At 34.1% G+C, this 18,349-nt stretch overlaps 1 protein-coding gene across 1 annotated transcript in view; it reads right to left on the reverse strand.

Moving 5' to 3' along the window:
- The window catches only part of LOC125672113 (uncharacterized), a 197,988-nt gene that overhangs the window by 168,759 nt on the left and 10,880 nt on the right, over nt 1-18,349 (reverse strand). The window contains exons 5-11 of the mRNA XM_056161740.1: nt 15,876-16,118; nt 15,188-15,283; nt 13,978-14,120; nt 12,307-12,517; nt 10,266-10,420; nt 5,439-5,640; nt 858-1,033 (exon numbers count right to left, since the gene is read on the reverse strand). Of these exons, the coding sequence (XP_056017715.1) occupies nt 858-1,033; nt 5,439-5,640; nt 10,266-10,420; nt 12,307-12,517; nt 13,978-14,120; nt 15,188-15,283; nt 15,876-16,118 (1,226 nt within the window). The remainder of the gene's footprint in view (nt 1-857; nt 1,034-5,438; nt 5,641-10,265; nt 10,421-12,306; nt 12,518-13,977; nt 14,121-15,187; nt 15,284-15,875; nt 16,119-18,349) is intronic.

Genomic DNA, 18,349 nt, shown 5'->3' on the forward strand with positions numbered 1-18,349 from the left:
ACCTGCACTACTTGAGCATGCTTGTATATCAATATCAGTAATCATGGCCCTGCTGTTACTTTTTAAAGGTGTTTCCTATATATTCTCATGTAAAACTTTGATCCCCTATAAGTGGCCCTACCACTAATCCAAGATGCCACAATTTTGAACAAACTTGAATCTGCACTACCTGGGGATGCTGCATATCAATATGAGTAAGCATGATCCTGCTATTCTCGAGATGAGGATTTCCTATATATTCCCATGTAAAATTCTGATTCCCTATAGTGGCTATATCCTACCTCCAGGGGCAACAAATTGAATATGGAGATACTGGCTTATCAAGATTCATCTTGACTCAGTTGTTATTGAGAAGATTTTTAAAGATATATAACCCCTGTAAAACTTTGATCCCTTAATGTGGTCCCACCCAACTCCTGGGGGACCATATGATTTAAATAAATTTGAACCTACATTGTACATGTACCAGAAAATTTTCAGGTAAATTTTTTTTGGTCCAGGGGTTAAGATTTTTAAATGACCACACTCTACTCATTTCATTCAAATGAAATGCCCTTCATTTGAAGAAACTTGAATAAGCCGCCTGAGTGACTTAGATGACCTAAAACTAACTTCTTAATTTCAAAATTTTCAGTTTAGTGGAGGAATCCAGGAGATTTTGTATTCCTGGCTAGAGTTTTTCTAATACATGATTCTGGGAGCCTCCCAGCACATCCACAAGTCTCGAGCAAACAAAATCCACTGCTTTCATTGTTTTCTTAATTATCTCCTTTTGATGTGAATTGTGGCCATTTATCTAAAATTCAAATACCCTCTACCTAAGAATGTGTCATGGAACACACTGTGTTAAGTTTCACCTCTATAAAATCAGAATCAGACTTCAGTTTAAATTCTGAAAAACGAAGGGAAATAGGTCTGGTTTCTCCACTGTTTCGTGTCAGGACCCATGTACAAGTCACATTGGAAGGATAACTGTTCACTTGATATCCAGGTGAATAAATGGTTCCTTCTTGTTTCAATTCCAGAGTGCAGCCTGTAGATACAATGTTGTAAAATTGTCATAGATGATTAATAGAATCCTTCATTAGTACGAGTGTGGGATAGGGAAATTCCACCGAGGGGACAAGATTCGCAGTCTAGGACGAGGCTTTGCCGAGTCCTAGACAGCGAATCTTGTTCCAGAGGTGGAATTTCCCTATCCCACACGAGTTAATAATGAAGGATTATTTTTCTCACATTTTACCTACAGTTTAGTGCATAAATTTAGGAGCTTTGAGAAAATTCTAAATTATCAAAATCCTCATTTGAACTTCGATGCAAAAACTAATTAGATAGGCAGAAAGAGCATACCCGAAAATGGTTTACACTGTAAGTGTAAACTAAAAAAAACTAAGGATGTTCACCAGAAAGCTATATACATTAAAATTTAAAGATAACAATGCAACATATTTTTGCTTCATCGTGTACCGTAAATCTTCACCGTGTAACGTAAATCATAGAAAATATATTACGTCACAATCAAATGACGTCGCAGCAGTGTGAGACAGAAAAATCTCACATGGCTGTCTCACATGGGTAAAGTCTATCTCACACTGGTGATAATGTGAGAAATAGGAATAATAAACTTCAGAGTAAAATCATAGTTAAAAAAAAAAAAAGCAATGCCATTTTTTGATTTTTCATTTGGTCAACTTAAAGAAGAAAAAAGCATGCATGCAGTTAATGCAATAGAATTTATTTGAGGACTACAGAAGATACATTATTGGAATCTAAATACTTTAAATGTACATTTATATGAGTGGTACTTATTTCTGCTATGCCCATGGTCAAATAAAATCTGCAGGTCATACCAGCTTACTTAAAGTATGTAAGCTATTTTCATAATAACATATATACAACTCAGTGGAGATCAAACCAAACATGATAAACAAATTAACATTATAGTCAGAAAAAGGATGCTTATTGTAATGGGGATGGTTATAAAATTTCCTCTACCTAAGTGTCAGTAACCCAGAATTGTTCCATCCCTATTTATGCAATTTCAGTATTGTAGTAGTGTTAAATCTAAAGCAACCTAGCATGGCACTGCACCATGCCCCTTTTGGCTGGTGCCATACCCTTTTTAATTGCACCATGCCCTTTTTTCTCAATAAATTTTTTCAAAATATTTGTTAATATAAAAGATTGTTCTTTATTTCACAAGGTTGATTGAAAAGTTTAAAATCAAGGCAGCAGGTATTAACTTTTAAATAGGCTTAGTAAATGATTATTCTATTAATTACTATCATAGTATATGATACAGTGAAAGTGCCCCGAAATTGTCTTGCCACGACGAAAAGTGCCCTTTTGAACATACGATATGTGTGTCCTCTCTAGATTTAACACTATGTAGGTAATCCTACAATACATGTGAACATTCTTTGGGAGTTGAACTTCAGGTCATGTAGTTTTTATGCAAATGTTTGTACACAAAAAATTACAGACCAGCATCACTCTCACTTATTCAAAAATGACAACAAAACAAGAGTACCAGAAACGGTGCATAATACACCCGTCACATGAGCTTATGTCAAGTGTATTTAATGATGTGTTTGTTTTCTCTGACAGTGATTAGCAAACAGCCAAAATGCCACAAGTGTAGAACTTTACTTAAGATAATATCAGCCATCATCAAGCTGTGATATGCTCTCCGTGTAACTTTAATCTTTAAAACTGATCAAGTCCGACAACTTGTAATTTTCTCAAAAATTGAAACAAAATCAAAATCCTTGCCACATGCACATCTTCGATACCCATACACTCTGTAAAACAAGAAGGTCCTCACTTGAAAACTGTGGGAGAGTTAGATGAACAACCATGTACCCTCTATATAACATTAAATTTCAAACAAAGGGGAAAAACTCCTGCAAGAACGGTCAAAATAAATGATCTAGTGTGACCCACAAAGAAGCTACACAGCAAGTTTCAGCTTAACATGTGAAAGAGATATGAAAACAGAAACCAAAAACCCTGAATAGACAGATATAGAGACACCGTTCTTCCATCTAAAGATGGGCGTATAAAAAGGATCTGCATGGGATTTGTGCAGGATTAAATAACACTGAAATATGTTTTTTAGCTCTTCTGAGCCGAAGGCTCAAAGAGCTAATGCTATGGCCATTTGTGCAGTGTGCGTAAACTTTTTAGAAAAAGGGCTAACTCAAGAACCCCTTGGCCAATTTTTTTCAAATTTGTTACAGGGTATCATTGGCCCAAGGGCTTTCATACATACTAAATAGAGGGATGTGACCCTTTAACAAGGGGAGATAATCAGGAAAATACAAACAAAAGTAGTGGTTGCTAAAAAATCTTCTTCTCAAGAACCACTGGGCAGATTATCACCAAACTTACACATAAGGATGAGGATATGTTGTAGATTAAAAATTGTTCAAGGCATTACCCTGGGGCAAAGGGCGTGGTCTCAAGGTCACTTCAAAGTTGACCTAAATTTATATTTCCTTAAATCTTTGATATTTTAGTCATTATAAGGACTAGGATCATCAAATTTTGACAGTTGATGCATCTTAGGACCTTGTGTCAAGTTGTTTCAAAAGTAGGTCACGGTGACCTACTTTTTGAATTTTGCAGGTATTTATTTTAAAATTAATTTTGATGCATATCTTGGACACTTTGAAGCCTATGATCATCAAAACTTGTCAGTTGGTGGATCATGGGACCTTAAAATGCGTCAACACAAAAATAGGTCACCGTGACCTACTTTCTGAATTTTATGGCTTATCATTTATAGACATATTTTAAGTTGTTATTTCAAATACCGAGAGGTTTAGAATCATCAAATCTTGTAAGTTGATGCATCTTGAGGCCTTGAAACATATTTATATAAAAAGTAGGTCACAGTGACCTACTTTTTGAATTTTGCAGATATTCAAATTTCACATTTTCAATTTTAGATGCATATTTTGAGCACTGTAAAACCTAGGATCATCAAACTTTGTCAGTTGATGCGTCTTCAGTCTTCGGTTTGTGTCGACCAAAAAGTAGGTCACCGTGACCTACTTTTGGTATTTGACAGCTAAATTACTATATTTCAGACACTATTTGACCTACAATTATCAAACTTTGTCAGTTGATGCATCTTGAGTCTTCGGAATGTATCGACCAAAAAGTAGATCACTGTGACCTACTTTTGGTATTTGACAGTTATATTTATATATTTCAGTCACTAATTGACCTACAATCATCAAACTTTGAGAGTTGATGCATCTTGAGTCTACGGAATGTGTCGACCAAAAAGTAGGTCACCTTGACCTACTTTTGAAATTGGACGGCTTTATTTATATATTTCAGATACTATTTGACCTACAGTCATCAAACTTTGTCAGTTGATGGGTCTTGCATGTTCGGAGTTCGCTGACCAAAAAGTAGGTCACCATGACCTACGATTGGAATTTGACAGCTATATTTCAATATTCAGATACTAATTGGCTTAAAATCATCAAACTTTGTCAGTTGATATTTCTTGGGTTCTCAAAATGTGTAAACCAAAAAGTAGGTCACATTGACCTACTTTTTTTGAATTCTTAGGATTTAACTAAAGATTTAGAATACTAAGAGGCTAAGAATAGAAATGGTGGGGTTGTACAATTTATCAGAAGAGCGATTCTAGGCCCTTGGGCCTCTTGTTTACTTATCTTATGCAAGAGTTGCCAAAACGATTGAATTGCATGCTCTTGTGCATAATAGATTTTGTGAAACTTTATACCAGCAGTACAAGTGATGACAATGCAAGATGTCATATGTTGTGCAGTTGAGTCATCAAAGCATTTGTGTAAACAATGTTTTGCTTTATATTATTAGCCGAGTGTGAATTTCTGATTTTGAAATCAAAACCATTGGCTCTTTAAGTCTTACTTCATAAACTTTCATTAGCATTGAAAAGCCTGCATTTGACCATAAATTATATACCATTATGATTCAAGAGAGAGGCACAAGGAAGGTTTTTGAACCTGCTCATTTCCTCAAACTCCAAAGGTCAGACTCAGTTTAACCCTGATGCACCAGCCCATTGCACAACACAAGCCATACCCTATCAAATGCCACCAACAAACCATTTAAATAAATAAGTTTAAAGAGGAGAAGAAGGAACAAGATTTTCAGACCCAGTCAATATACCCATTAATTCAAAAAGTCAATATCCTAAAGTCTGAAACCAAGGAGATGCAAAATTCATAGAGTACTCTTAAGGTACAAAGAAATATAGAAAAAGTAATTAAAAAAATGTTCCAAAGTGACATTTTGTGAGCTGTAACATTTAAATCATATTCATTTGGATAGCTCAGAAAAAATATAAATGTACATATAGAAATTAAATGTTTTAATTATATGTACAGTGTATACTAATATCTCTATTACAAGTACACTGTACAATGGAGCAATACCTTGTTTATATTTGAGCTGAAAGCCACGATACTTTGCATACTCATGGTGATCTGTTGACATCACAATTCTTACAGATTGTTTCTGAGAAATGTATATGGGATCTTCAGGAGTTTTGTCCAATGAAAAAACAAGAGGTGCCGTAAGACCCTCTCCATCATAGATTTTCAGGGAACTGCTCGTAGGAAGATCCACTTCTGTGAACTAAAACAGAAAAATACACTGTCTATAACAACATTTATAAATGCATGTAAAAAAAAAAAACAAAAAAAAAACCAAGAAGCCCATGGGCCTAGAATTGCTCTTCTGATACATTGTAGAACAGGCAAAAATTCTCACTAACCAAGATTCATCAATTAACAAGGTTTTAAAGATTTCCTATATCATAACCAATACTCTTGTCAAAAGTAGTGTTCAAGTTTTTCTTTTAGATACGATGTAGACTTGATGATGGGCATTTCTTGTACCATAAGCAGTACTCTTGTCAGAAATAAAAGCAAAAGTAGGTCACAGTGACCTACCTGGATCTAAGCCACTTAGTACCTGAAATATCTAAATATAGCCATGAAATTCAAAAAGTATATCAGTGACCTACTTCTTAATTGACACACTCCGAGGACTCAAGATACATCAACTGAAACAGGTTCATGATTCTAGGCCTCTTAGCATTTGATTTAGATTTAGCTTTGAAGTTAAAAAAGTAGATCAAGGTGACCTAATTTATAGTCTGCACACTCCGAGGACTCAAGATGCTTCAACTGACAAAGTTTGATGATGTTAAGTCAAATAGTACCTGAAAATTTAAATGTAACTGTCCAAAAGTAGGTCACAGTGACCTACTTTTGGTAGACACACTGAAGACTCAAGATGCATCAACTGACAAGTCAAATAGTATTCAAATATAGCCGTCAAATTCCAAAAGAAGGCCACAGTGACCTACTTTTTGGTCGACACACTCCAAAGACTCAAGATGCATCAACTGACAAAGTTTGATAATTGACGTCAAATAGTATCTGAAATATTCAGATATAAACGTCAAATTCCAAAAGTAGGTCACAGTGACCTACTTTTTGGTCGACACACTCTGAAGACTCATCAACTGACAAAGTTTGATGATTGTAAGTCAAATAGTATCTGAAATATTCAAATATAGCCGTCAAAATCAAAAACTAGGTCATGGTGACCTACTTTTAGTCAACACACTCTGAAGACTCAACATGCATCAACTGACAAAGTTTGATAATTGTAAGTCAAATAGAATCTGAAATGAGAAAATATAGCCGTCAAATTCCAAAAGTAAGTCACGGTGACCTACTTTTTGGTCATCAAACTATGAAGACTCAAGATGCATCAACTGACAAAGTTTGATGATCCTAGCTTTCATAGTGTTCAAAATATGCATCTAAAATTGAAAATGTGATATTTGAATGTCTGCAAAATTCAAAAGGTAGGTCACTGTGACTTACTTTTTTTTAATAAATATGTTTTGAGGCCTCTAGACGCATCAACTTACAAGGTTTGATGATTCTAAACCTCTCGGTATCTGAAATAACAACCTAAAATGTATTCACAAATGATTAGCCATAAAATTCAGAAAGTAAGTCATGGTGACATACTTTTCACATGATGCACTTTAAGGTCCCATGATCCATCAACTGACAACTTTTGAGGATCATAGGCTCATAAGTATCCAAGATATGCATCAAAATCCATTTAATAAGAATTACCTGCGAAATTCAAAAAGTAGGTCACCATGACCTACTTTTGAGACAACACGATATTAGGTCCTAAGATGCATCAACTGACAAAATTTTATGATCCTAGTCCTTATATTAAGCAAAATATCAAAGTTTTAACAAAACAAAATTTAAGGTCAACTTTGAAGTGATCTTGAGACCACACCCTTTGCCCCAGGATGATGCCTTGAACAATTTTTTTAATTTACAACTTATCCTCATCCTTATGCATAAGATTGGTGATAATTTGCCCAGTGGTTTTTGAGGAGAAGATTTTTTAGCAAACACTACTTTTGTTTGCATTTTCCTAATTATATCCCCTTGTTAAAGGGTCACAACCCTAGTTTTAGTACAAATGAAAGCCCTTGGGCCAAGGATACCCTGTGACAATTTGACAAAAATTGGCCAAGAGGTTCTTGAGATATAGCCCTTTTTCCAAAAAGTTGACGCACACCACACGCCACACATATGGCCATATGATTAGGTCTTTGAGCCTTCGGCTCAGAAGAGCTAAAAATGATCAAATATCACCTGCCAAGCAAACTTCAAATGGGCATATTCCAAATACTTAAATTGCACGGTTTTTAAATTCCATTTTGAAACTGGCAAATTTGACAGTCAAAGATCAAAGCAATCAAAACTGGCTAGATAAAATTTTTGCTCTGAATGAGATTCTTCCACAATCAAATGTCGCATTTCAGTCGTCAGACAACTTGATATTTTTTTTACACTCCTAAAAATGTTCTCTATGACCTTGTGAAGTAGAGGAAACAGTTATAGTGCACCATTAAATTATGTTTCCCCTTCATAAAGCAGTGAATACTTCTTTGAACACAAAATTGATGTTGTAAATAGAAATTTCTGTGGAATCATTAGATTTAATGAGGACTCAATTTTCATGGATTTTGTAGGTCCACCTATCTCAGAAATTTCAAACTACAACAAAATCCATAATTTATGTAATATTTCTATGTACAGAAACCATATCCATGAAATTAATCCAAATAAAACTGTAAAATGTCCGCAATCATGAATTTAAATTATTCCTAGTTCATGTACATGTTTTGTTTAAAATGTAGTGTTTTGTTTGATAACCTTGAGATATCGAGCTTGGTAATGTTTGATGGTGTTGTTGAAACTCATTTCTTTTGTCTATCTTGTGAAATTTTTATGGATTTTTTATTGTTGTTCTATCATCCTTATCTTTTACAAGTTTTAAAAACATACTTACTCCTTTAAAAGTTCTAAAAATATACTTTCAATTCTAAGTTAATTATGCTATTTCTAAAGTCATTTATACTATCATACTATGTGTTTATTGTCTCTTTTCATTTAGTTCTTATCTGTATGTATATAAACTGATATTTCCATGTTTTGTGATATATGTTCCTGATCTGTATATAGACAGGACCACAATGTAAACTAGTTTATATAACTAATTGTGCAATCCTGTATAAATAAAGGATATTATTATTATTATTATTATTATGTTTTATGTCCATTTTATTTAGCATTTATTGTTTTATAAATTATTATCATCATTATGATATGTCACTCATAAGATGCAACCTTTCCCATGAAGTACTTCAAGCTGGGTGCTTACACCATTTGAGCAGTGAGGGTTCATTTACATGCTACATCTACTGCAATGTGGGACCTCTGTTTAATTAAGTGTAGAGATCTGAATTTTGAAGCAAAATATCAGATTGAAGTATGGTCTGTACAGTACAAGAATTTTCAATTTTCCCTAAATAACCTTGAACTTGCTAAAATGACAAATTTTCATAGCCATGGCATAACATATTGGATCAAATTAACTTTTGTGTCAAGAATGTACTTCAAATATCTCTCTACTACCAGTCTGGCCTCAACAAAATTTCTACAAAAGACATTGCATGGTCAGAATAATGAAGTTGCCTGGCTATATACAGGATCTTGAACGAGTGCTTATGGCATATGAAATTTAGGAACTATTCGCGAGGGAAATATTTAAACCCAGAAATTAATTTCATAAATTTTATACGCAATAAGCAGGAGTATAAGATTCTATTTATCATACAACTATCAATAAATGCATATTTTAGTTACTTTCCAATTCATGCGATTGTTTTCATTTTGAGGTCAGCCTAGCCTCAATGCATTGTCTGAAAAATGTCCTTGAGTGCAAGAAATAACATCTCAGAATAAACACATCCACATGATAGCTATAAATTGAAATTTTAATCCTAAAATCTTAATATCAAGTGATGTCATATTACAACAACAAATGAAACAGGAATAATTATGACAGACTTAAATAACGTTTGTAGCAAAACTAGAGAGTTGACAGTTTTGTATCTGTCAACATGTGCAATTTTGTGTTTTTCATGTTGTTATTGTTTGACATCATCTGCTCTGTCACGGTTTGGGAAATTAAACTTAGCCTGTCGCTTGAAATTTCTGTTTCAAAGTCAAGGCTGCATATTTTCACTTCATAAAAAACACCTCTTGAAACAACTTTGGTTACAATTGCATGCCCTTTACCATCAATTTTAACAAAGTTGCCAACTTCAAAGGATGTCATGTTGTTTTGTTTATGTTCTTATCAATATCATGATGGTAAACAGTACATCTTCCAATAGTGATGCATCTACATGTCAAATATCAGAATCCAAGGTTGGCCTAAACAAGAATTTCAAATTTTCTTTTTAACCAAGACCTTGACCTTGGTCAAATAATCTTGATTCAAAGTAATGGCATGCCATTTAATCAAACAACTTCTGTGCCAAGTATGAACATCTAATCTCTACAAAGTTTGACAAAACTTTTAACTTTCTATGGTGACTGACATTTTTTCATCCCCCCCCCCCCATATTATTTTGATAATTCAATAGTGACATTGACACTAGTGTCTTCATTATCTTCAATAATGTTCTTCTTATCAACTTTTTTCCCCAACCACTATTATATCAACTTCCATAAAACCTTACATGATGCAATCATATGTGAATTTATTATCAAAAGTTTTCAACTTCTTACAAATTTTCAAAAAATGCTCCATATAAATGAAGAATAGTTTTAATGGTGGATTTCTTTGTTCAAAATATAACTGACCTCCAATGATACAATATTATCTGATTCTGCTACTATTAACCACTCCAACTGTAACCCAAATGAAACAGCTTTGCCATACAGCAGTGATTCCAGTGTCTGCCAGCTACTGTTGGCTGTTAGTGGTTTCATTCCATTCCAAATTTTGGTCTCATCAACTGTAATATAATTGAAGAGAAGGATTCTATATGCACAAGATTTTGAAAACACACTAAATCTAAAAATGAATTTTCTTTACATAGCTTCTGTGTTAATTTGCTTTTTTAAACCACAAATCCTGTGAAATCAATTGAAAACTCTAAACTTTGATTACATTTGTGTAGTGATTGCAAAGATAGTCAATAATGAAATCACAACCATAAATTTCTCAAGGTATAGTAATATCTGAATGTAGTTCAGATATTTTATCCATAAAAATTCAAGAAACAAGCATTCTGAGAGTATAGCATAAGCAATACATGTTCCCAACCAGCACCCCTATTAATTGACGGATGAAATATTCCAGATAATGTACATTTTATATCTTTTTACCTTGAACTGTGACGTAAAACATTGGTATCAAGTCCCCATGTTTACCAGTATCAATTAGTTTGATGTTTCGTTGTTCATGAAGTTGATGCATATAATTTTTATCAGGGATGTAATAGGTCTTAGTCAGAACTCTATAATTCTTAAATTCAATTTATAAACAAGAAACATATTCGTATATTAATAAAGTGGTATTTTTAGCGAGACACAAATTTAGCGATTTGTCCATAAATTAAGGGTATACAAATTTAGTGAGATCTATACTAATTTTAGTAACTTTATAATTCCAAGAAAGATAGCTATTGCCTCCGATATGGAATAAATATTAGCAATATTCAATTTTAGCAACCTCAACACTGTCGCAAATAATTTAATGCCAAAATTATATTCTTGCTAAAAATTCTACTTATACAGTATTCTAGATGTCACACAGTAAATATGGGTTCGATAACTATAATTATAAAAAACAACTAAGAAAACTTGGTACTCTTTCATCATGAGATAGATGTCAAGTAGCATCAAATGTGGGTCACCATCTTTGCACAAAATACATGTTGGAAATATTTAAATAATCATGCAAATGGAACACAAAACAACACACCGATATAACATTCATATCTGTATTTAAAATCCCTATAAAGGACTTCTGAACCGTTTGTAATGCTACCTACTATCAACTGTTTAAGGTCAGTCGGATTGCCGTAAATTGAGCAATGCCGACTGATCAGACGTCACTCACCGACTACAGTGTGATTAACAGATTTAGAATATATTTTCATTGATATGTTCCTTTTGTGATTAATGAGCTTGAAATGTAAAATACTGTATTAATGAAGTGATTTTTCACAATCAGCAACCAAGTTTTGTCAACTCATTCAGAAGTCCTACTTTTACAGCCTTTCCATCGGCACACAATCCCGATCCCGATGAATATAGAAAACGTTAAATATAAAAATAATCCTTTTTAACACCTGTCCATCAAACGTTACAAAATTTGAACTTATTTGTAGTTTGCCACTCTGAAACTACACTGCAAGTTTCAAATGAATCCTTACAAGCATAATGAAATAAATTCTGGAAAACCAATGGGACAGACTGAGGGATGGACAGACAAAATAAGAAAGCTATAGTCTCCTTCAGTTTTACAAACTGGTAGGGGACTAATAAATGTCTAGTTTGACTGTTAACCCTCACCCTCATCTAAAACTAAAGCATCACACTGAACTCAAAGTTAGTAATTGTATAATGCTAGCAATGAGAGTAATATGTTGAGTTTAGGTAAATGTTTAAACCAATTTATTTAGTAGCTACGTTACAGATTATGCAATCAATAGGTTTACTAAATTTTAAGGGCAGTAGCTTAAAACTGTGTCTTTAATACAGATTTGGAAGAAAACAACTACATATGTTACATGAGGGTGGAGTCATCAATTCATTAATTTGAATTTTTTTCTAATGATTACCATCCCTACCATGGCACCTGACAAATTCCAAACTGCAAATATTCAGCAAATACCTGTTGTATAGTCTGCAGTGAATCCACCTCGGACATTAGAATTATCCATGCTTAACTGCATGATAATATAATTATTCTGGGAGTAAAATTCCTGCTGTGTTTGAAGATTCCCTGTTAAGCTCCCCAAGAAATTACTCTCTTTCAACGTTATGCCCCCAGTCCATATGCGGAGCACATCAGCATTATCCTCCAGGTGAAATGTGCTACTTATCTACAAAGCACACATTGATAATCATAAGATAAAACATTGGAACATCAAAACACAACAATATACAAAACAAGAGGCCCACAGGCTTTATCTGTCACCTGAATACTAGTTAAAATAAAGTATCACAACTCCTATGAGCTATGGAATCTAGAAAATATTTCCTGTTCTGAATATCTATTACAGCTAAATTCTAATATTCAGCAACAGTATAAAACAAGATGTGTTCTTAAAACTTCAATGCCCTAAAAAGTACATACACTGATGAAAGGTTTTACATGATATGATATATGTATTGATATTAAACGTCATACAACTAATTTGGACCAATCCTACAGTCAAAACCCTGGGTTGTGAAATTCACCATTTTTTTCTTTTCTTTGTAAATCCTTTTCTGCTATTCCTAAATATGCATTTAGATTTTATACTGTATCAGCAAACTTAAAGAATTCCTTCAAATCATTATAAAAATGTTGACACCACCCTGAAACTAAACCCTTAATTACCTTCTAGGATCAAGGATCTTGAAATTGAAATTTACAATTTTGGTAAAAGACTACCTACTACACTTTTAAATATCCATTTAGTTTCAATTTAGTATCAATAGCACTAAATTAAGTGTTTTACACGCAAACACTATATACCAAGTTTGATCCCGCCCTGGGGTCAGAATCCCTACCTCGGGGATCATGAAATTTACAATTTTGATAGAGGCCTTCCGCCTGCTCTACATCACTATGCATTTAATTTTTCTTACACATGTGGTTGTAGAGAAGAAAATTTTTGAAAATTGGTCAATTTTTGTCCCTCTTCAGATGGAAATTTAAGGGATAGTCCTGGGGTGCGTCTTACAAAAGAACTTACGACTTACGACCAACTTTACATAATGGGATTTTCCAGTTTATTGTAAGATTATTCACTCCAAATGCAAAATATTTTTTAAAAATGTTGAAAATTAAGCCTCAGAAAAGTTTTACTTCATTCATTTAAAGTAATAATTGTGTAATACAATTTAAGACTTGCGACTTTGTCATAAGTTGTTATGTAAAACGGGCCCCAGGTTCATATATCTTTGAGTGGACACAATGCGGTTCATATTTTGCTCTTGAACAGGGCACATAAACCATATAGTCTCAGTCCAACCAACTGTAAATGGGTATCTGGTAAATCCGGATTGGACTGGTGTCCCATCTAGTGAGAGTCTACGACTCTGATCCACTTAGTACCATGCAAACTAGAAATACGCATCAACTGACTTCATGGCTCAGAAAGAGTATTTCACTAACCAGCAATACACCAACAACACATGGATACCACATGGAAACCGTTCACTCGTTAGTTTCATTCTTCAAACACAGAAATCATTGGTTTTTTACAGTCTGAGTCATAAATTGCATAGATATGTTCATTTGCCACAATATTTTGGGAATAATTTATTTATGTTTTAAGATAATTTTTATACTTACTGTGACCTTAATTCTAACACCAACTGGTGCCTGTATAGTCCAGGTACAGAAGGCATTGTTTGTATATGTTGGTTGACTTGTAGACATTGTTACTGAGCCTGTTCCACCCTTCTCTACTGTTCTTAATTCAGAGCAGAACTGTGCTGTAGGAAAAGAAATTATTTGTGTTAGTATATTGTATTCATACTTATTCTAGTGCATTGAAAACTTGGTGCAATGGAAAGTGATGCAATATATTATACATGTGTATATACCTATGTATTTCTCTATCTTTGATAAGTTAACATAGAAATAGAGATTTTCTTATTATAGCTGTAAAACAATAGCACTATTGAAAGACACTAAGATAAAAATTCACTAAAATAAGTACACATACAGTATTTTTCAAGATTACTGACTTAATCATGCAGTATCAGACCAATGCAAATTCACTGTAAATAACAAGAGGTGCATGGGTCACAATGCTCACAGTAGTCAAAATAAACTGACATGAACTCTACATTAAAATTAGTAGATAATAAAAACATGTGTATTACAGAGCAAGAATAAAAAAAAATTAAAAATCCTTTCATATTGATATAAAAACAGTAGGGGTGTTTTTCCCACACCTCTGAGATTTTTAAAGTCTATATTCCATAGCAGCTAAATTCTGACCTTCTGACCAGGGAGGGAAGGGGATTTCTTAAAAAGCAAAAACCTCCACCAATATCAGAACATCAGAGGCGATTAGATTAAGATCAAGGTAGTAAAAGCCCAATAGGTTAGTTTATTTTTTTTTTTTTTCAAATGTGTAAGCATTTGATTTACTGGTACGTTACATTATATATGGCTTAAAACACATTTGTTGGGCTTGTAGAAATGTTCAGTGCCACTAGGTTGACTGAGTATATTATGGAGCAGCGGTGGGAACGACTTTCATCAAGGGATACCAACTGACAGCATTATGTCACAATTATTTTTATCTGTGCAATGTCAGTTTATGCTATCCGGTAAGATGTGACTACTCCTTTACTCCAATACTTTCTGCCAAGTTTCATTGAAATTGGAAAGTTGACAACATATCAGTAGTTAAATGAATTAAAAATCAAGGGATGCAACTTGAATCTTGTACACGAGCAAACCCACAAACATAATGTGTTATAAAATATCTCCACTGCAACTTTGCAGCAAGGAGATAAAAAATATCAATCAAGAAACAAATCTTCCTTACGACAGTTATTTTCATCCGACATATCTCCACAGTCATTCTGTCCATCACATAACCAATTCTTATGTATGTAGCCTCTATTTCCACAAAATCTTATATCTGTTCAGAAGAGAAAAGAAGATTCATAAATAAATGAAAAACACAATGCATCAGAATGAAAGGCATTAATACACGTATCAACACTTCGCCATGAGTTACGTCTCTTTGCGGGGTCAGCCAAAGGTCAATCGGTGAAAAACCAAGTTTTTCTTCTTTACCTTACCAAATGTAAAATGGTATTACTTTGAATTTTAGCCAATTACCAAGTTTTCATACAAAGTTAATGAGTTGCCCCAATCTGGGGCATTATCGTAGTTGACTGCAAATGATGGAAAAATAACAGATGTCAAAGCTACAGATAGGAAAATTACAAAGGCCAACGCAGGGAAATACGATATTTATCCGGGAGATGGCGGACAAGGGACGTAACTTTCGCGAAGTGTTGATACGTGTTTTAATTTGAAGTTTTTGTATGAACAGCATGCCTTGGGGTATGCCACAAAAACTTTGCTTTTATCACAACACTGTTCAATGACATTAATTCTAGTTCAGTTGACAAGTTTCTAAGACACCTTTAAATTCTGAAGAAGAAAAAAACTTTTATAACCCTACTATAAGCAACATTGTAGTCATGCTAAGTATTATATGATACCGTGAGGGTTAGGTGCTCCCATGAGCTTGCAGACAAATGGAAGCTTCTCTCTACAGTTTGTTACAGTCCAGTGGTTGTCTTCCTTATCTTTCAAGGTGGAAACACATTGGTAATCGCCTGTGAATTCCATCGGTTGCAAGTTTTTCCATAGCCCCTCAACCAATGCGATGGGTTTGTTTTCTGACATCCTATGCTGAGACCACACAATTTCCTCTTGACCTGCTGTTGGTGTTTTAGACAGGCCTGTAATAGCATACATATACACTGTAATATCATATACAGCTTAGTCCTATAAATGAGTCAACTTTTCTTCGTTTTACTATATAATTCATGGAAAACAACGCCTTTTCTACATCATATTCATTTAGGCCTATAACGATCGTCTGTATTGGCTAACGATGAATCTCGAACCCGAGAATATAGCACTATATAATACAAGGAAAGTCGAGTTCAAAACCCTTTTTTTTTTTCAAGGTATTTTTATGTGTATTTAACTCATCTGAACTTAAAACTGCATGTAGATTGATTTGTATTTCTTACAACATTAATAAACAGACCGTACAAATGTTCCCCTCCTTTCATATTAAGCTTGTTAAGATGGATCGATCTTCCTGTGATGTCGGACTTTTGCAAAAATCTTAATATTCAAAATAAACATTGCACATGATAGAAATATATCTTTCTGGGGAATTTCATTCAGTGGATAAAATAAAAAATCTGGTAAACTATTGATTCGGAAAAGGTTTATATTTTCCATAGAAAATCAATGCTCTAATTTAAAAATTTAAAATTGCAATGACGTCACAATGCAAGGAAAATATCCGTGACTGGTAGATTCTACCTACATATATCCCCTACCTACATGCATAAAAAAATTTCAATGTATGTTCGAAGTCACAAATCAATAGCATATTCTACATTTAAAAATGCACGGAAATTTTTATCATCCATGCAAAATGAATCCGTGATTTGTACAATTTCTATTTATTTCCGTGCATCCGTGACTGTCCGTGTTTTGTCATGGGCAGTATACACGTACATATGTACACATGTACTTCCTCTACTTCGTGTATGAAAAACAACGGTTTCCCTAATATCCACAATTTGTCTATACATACAGTTTGTTTTCATGAATGAGCGGGCTTTTTAAACAATTGACATTTAATTTTTGTCATTTCAACAAGTTTTCATCAATTTTTATTATTCTGTTTAAAACGAAAATGTGCGGTTATCTGATATTGACATTTGTATGTCCGACTCTTTAGAAAGGTGGCAACCTATACATTTTCTTTGGTTTTTAATTAGATTAAACTATATCGAGTGGAAATTAATCAATACAGTTTTTCCACTCTTTTACCATTAATATTGATAAGTCACATGAGGATGGAGCTACGCGAACTAATACAAGCTGTACAAAGAATTGACGATATTTTTCAACTATATCCAAGTACGCACAAAATAACACCTATCGTTCAATTTCACTTTACTATCTAGCACCAGTAGCCGCTACGATGCCAAACGCTCGGCATTTAGAAGTGAGAATCATGGATCTTTTAAAGAACCCTCACTGCTGTGGCATAGGACTTCACCTACAGCTGGTGACGTCTCAATATGAATGACACATTTTCGATCGACGTGAAACAATCAATCAACCTTAGGCCCCTATATAAAAAAAAAGTTAAAATTGTAATTTCTAGAAAAATATTCTAGAAGCTATAGTCTCCTTCAGTTTTACAAACTGGTAGGGGGCTAATAAATGTCTAGTTTGTCTGTTAACCCTCATCCTCATCTAAAACTAAAGCATCACACTGAACTCAAAGTCAGTGATTGTATAATGCAAGCAATGAGAGTAATATGTTGAGTTTAGGTAAATGTTTAAACCAATTTATTTAATAGCTACGTTACAGATTATGCAATGGTTTACTACTCTTATGAATGTCAAATGTTAGATGTCAAATTTTAAGGGCAGTAGCTTAAAACTGTAGTCCTGTATTCTGAATCGCATATGTCTGCACCACGCTAGTCTAGTGATACAATGACGTTGAAGCAGTATTGGGCGCACCGCTGGACGTCTTGGTCTGATGTTGTGCTCGCGCAGTTCTTGGACTGTTTGGTCGAAGTCCAGGAATGCTACGAGCAGTCAAACTTGCTGTCTGGAAACGATTTCTCAGGTGCACAAGTCTAATGTGGTTGTCCTGTCGACGCGACGTCACACGAGGACGCCCAGAACGTGGTCGATCCCGAGTGTTACCAGATTGTTGGAAACGTCTCCATCAAAGTGTCTTGCTACAATATTTTGTGCCATTCCAGCTTGAAGCATCCGAACAGCACGATTACGTTGGTTTTCGCTGAGTCGTGGCATGACAGAAGGGTAAATTTTGTCAAAACTAAAGTGCTTTCCTTGTCACATATTTACAGTGATTTTCTTTTGTTGTTCAGGAATTGTATTTGGTTATCATCGACAGGGTCTTGTT

This window comes from Ostrea edulis, chromosome 4, assembly GCF_947568905.1.
Source record: "Ostrea edulis chromosome 4, xbOstEdul1.1, whole genome shotgun sequence".
Classification (NCBI taxonomy): Eukaryota; Metazoa; Mollusca; class Bivalvia; order Ostreida; family Ostreidae; genus Ostrea; species Ostrea edulis.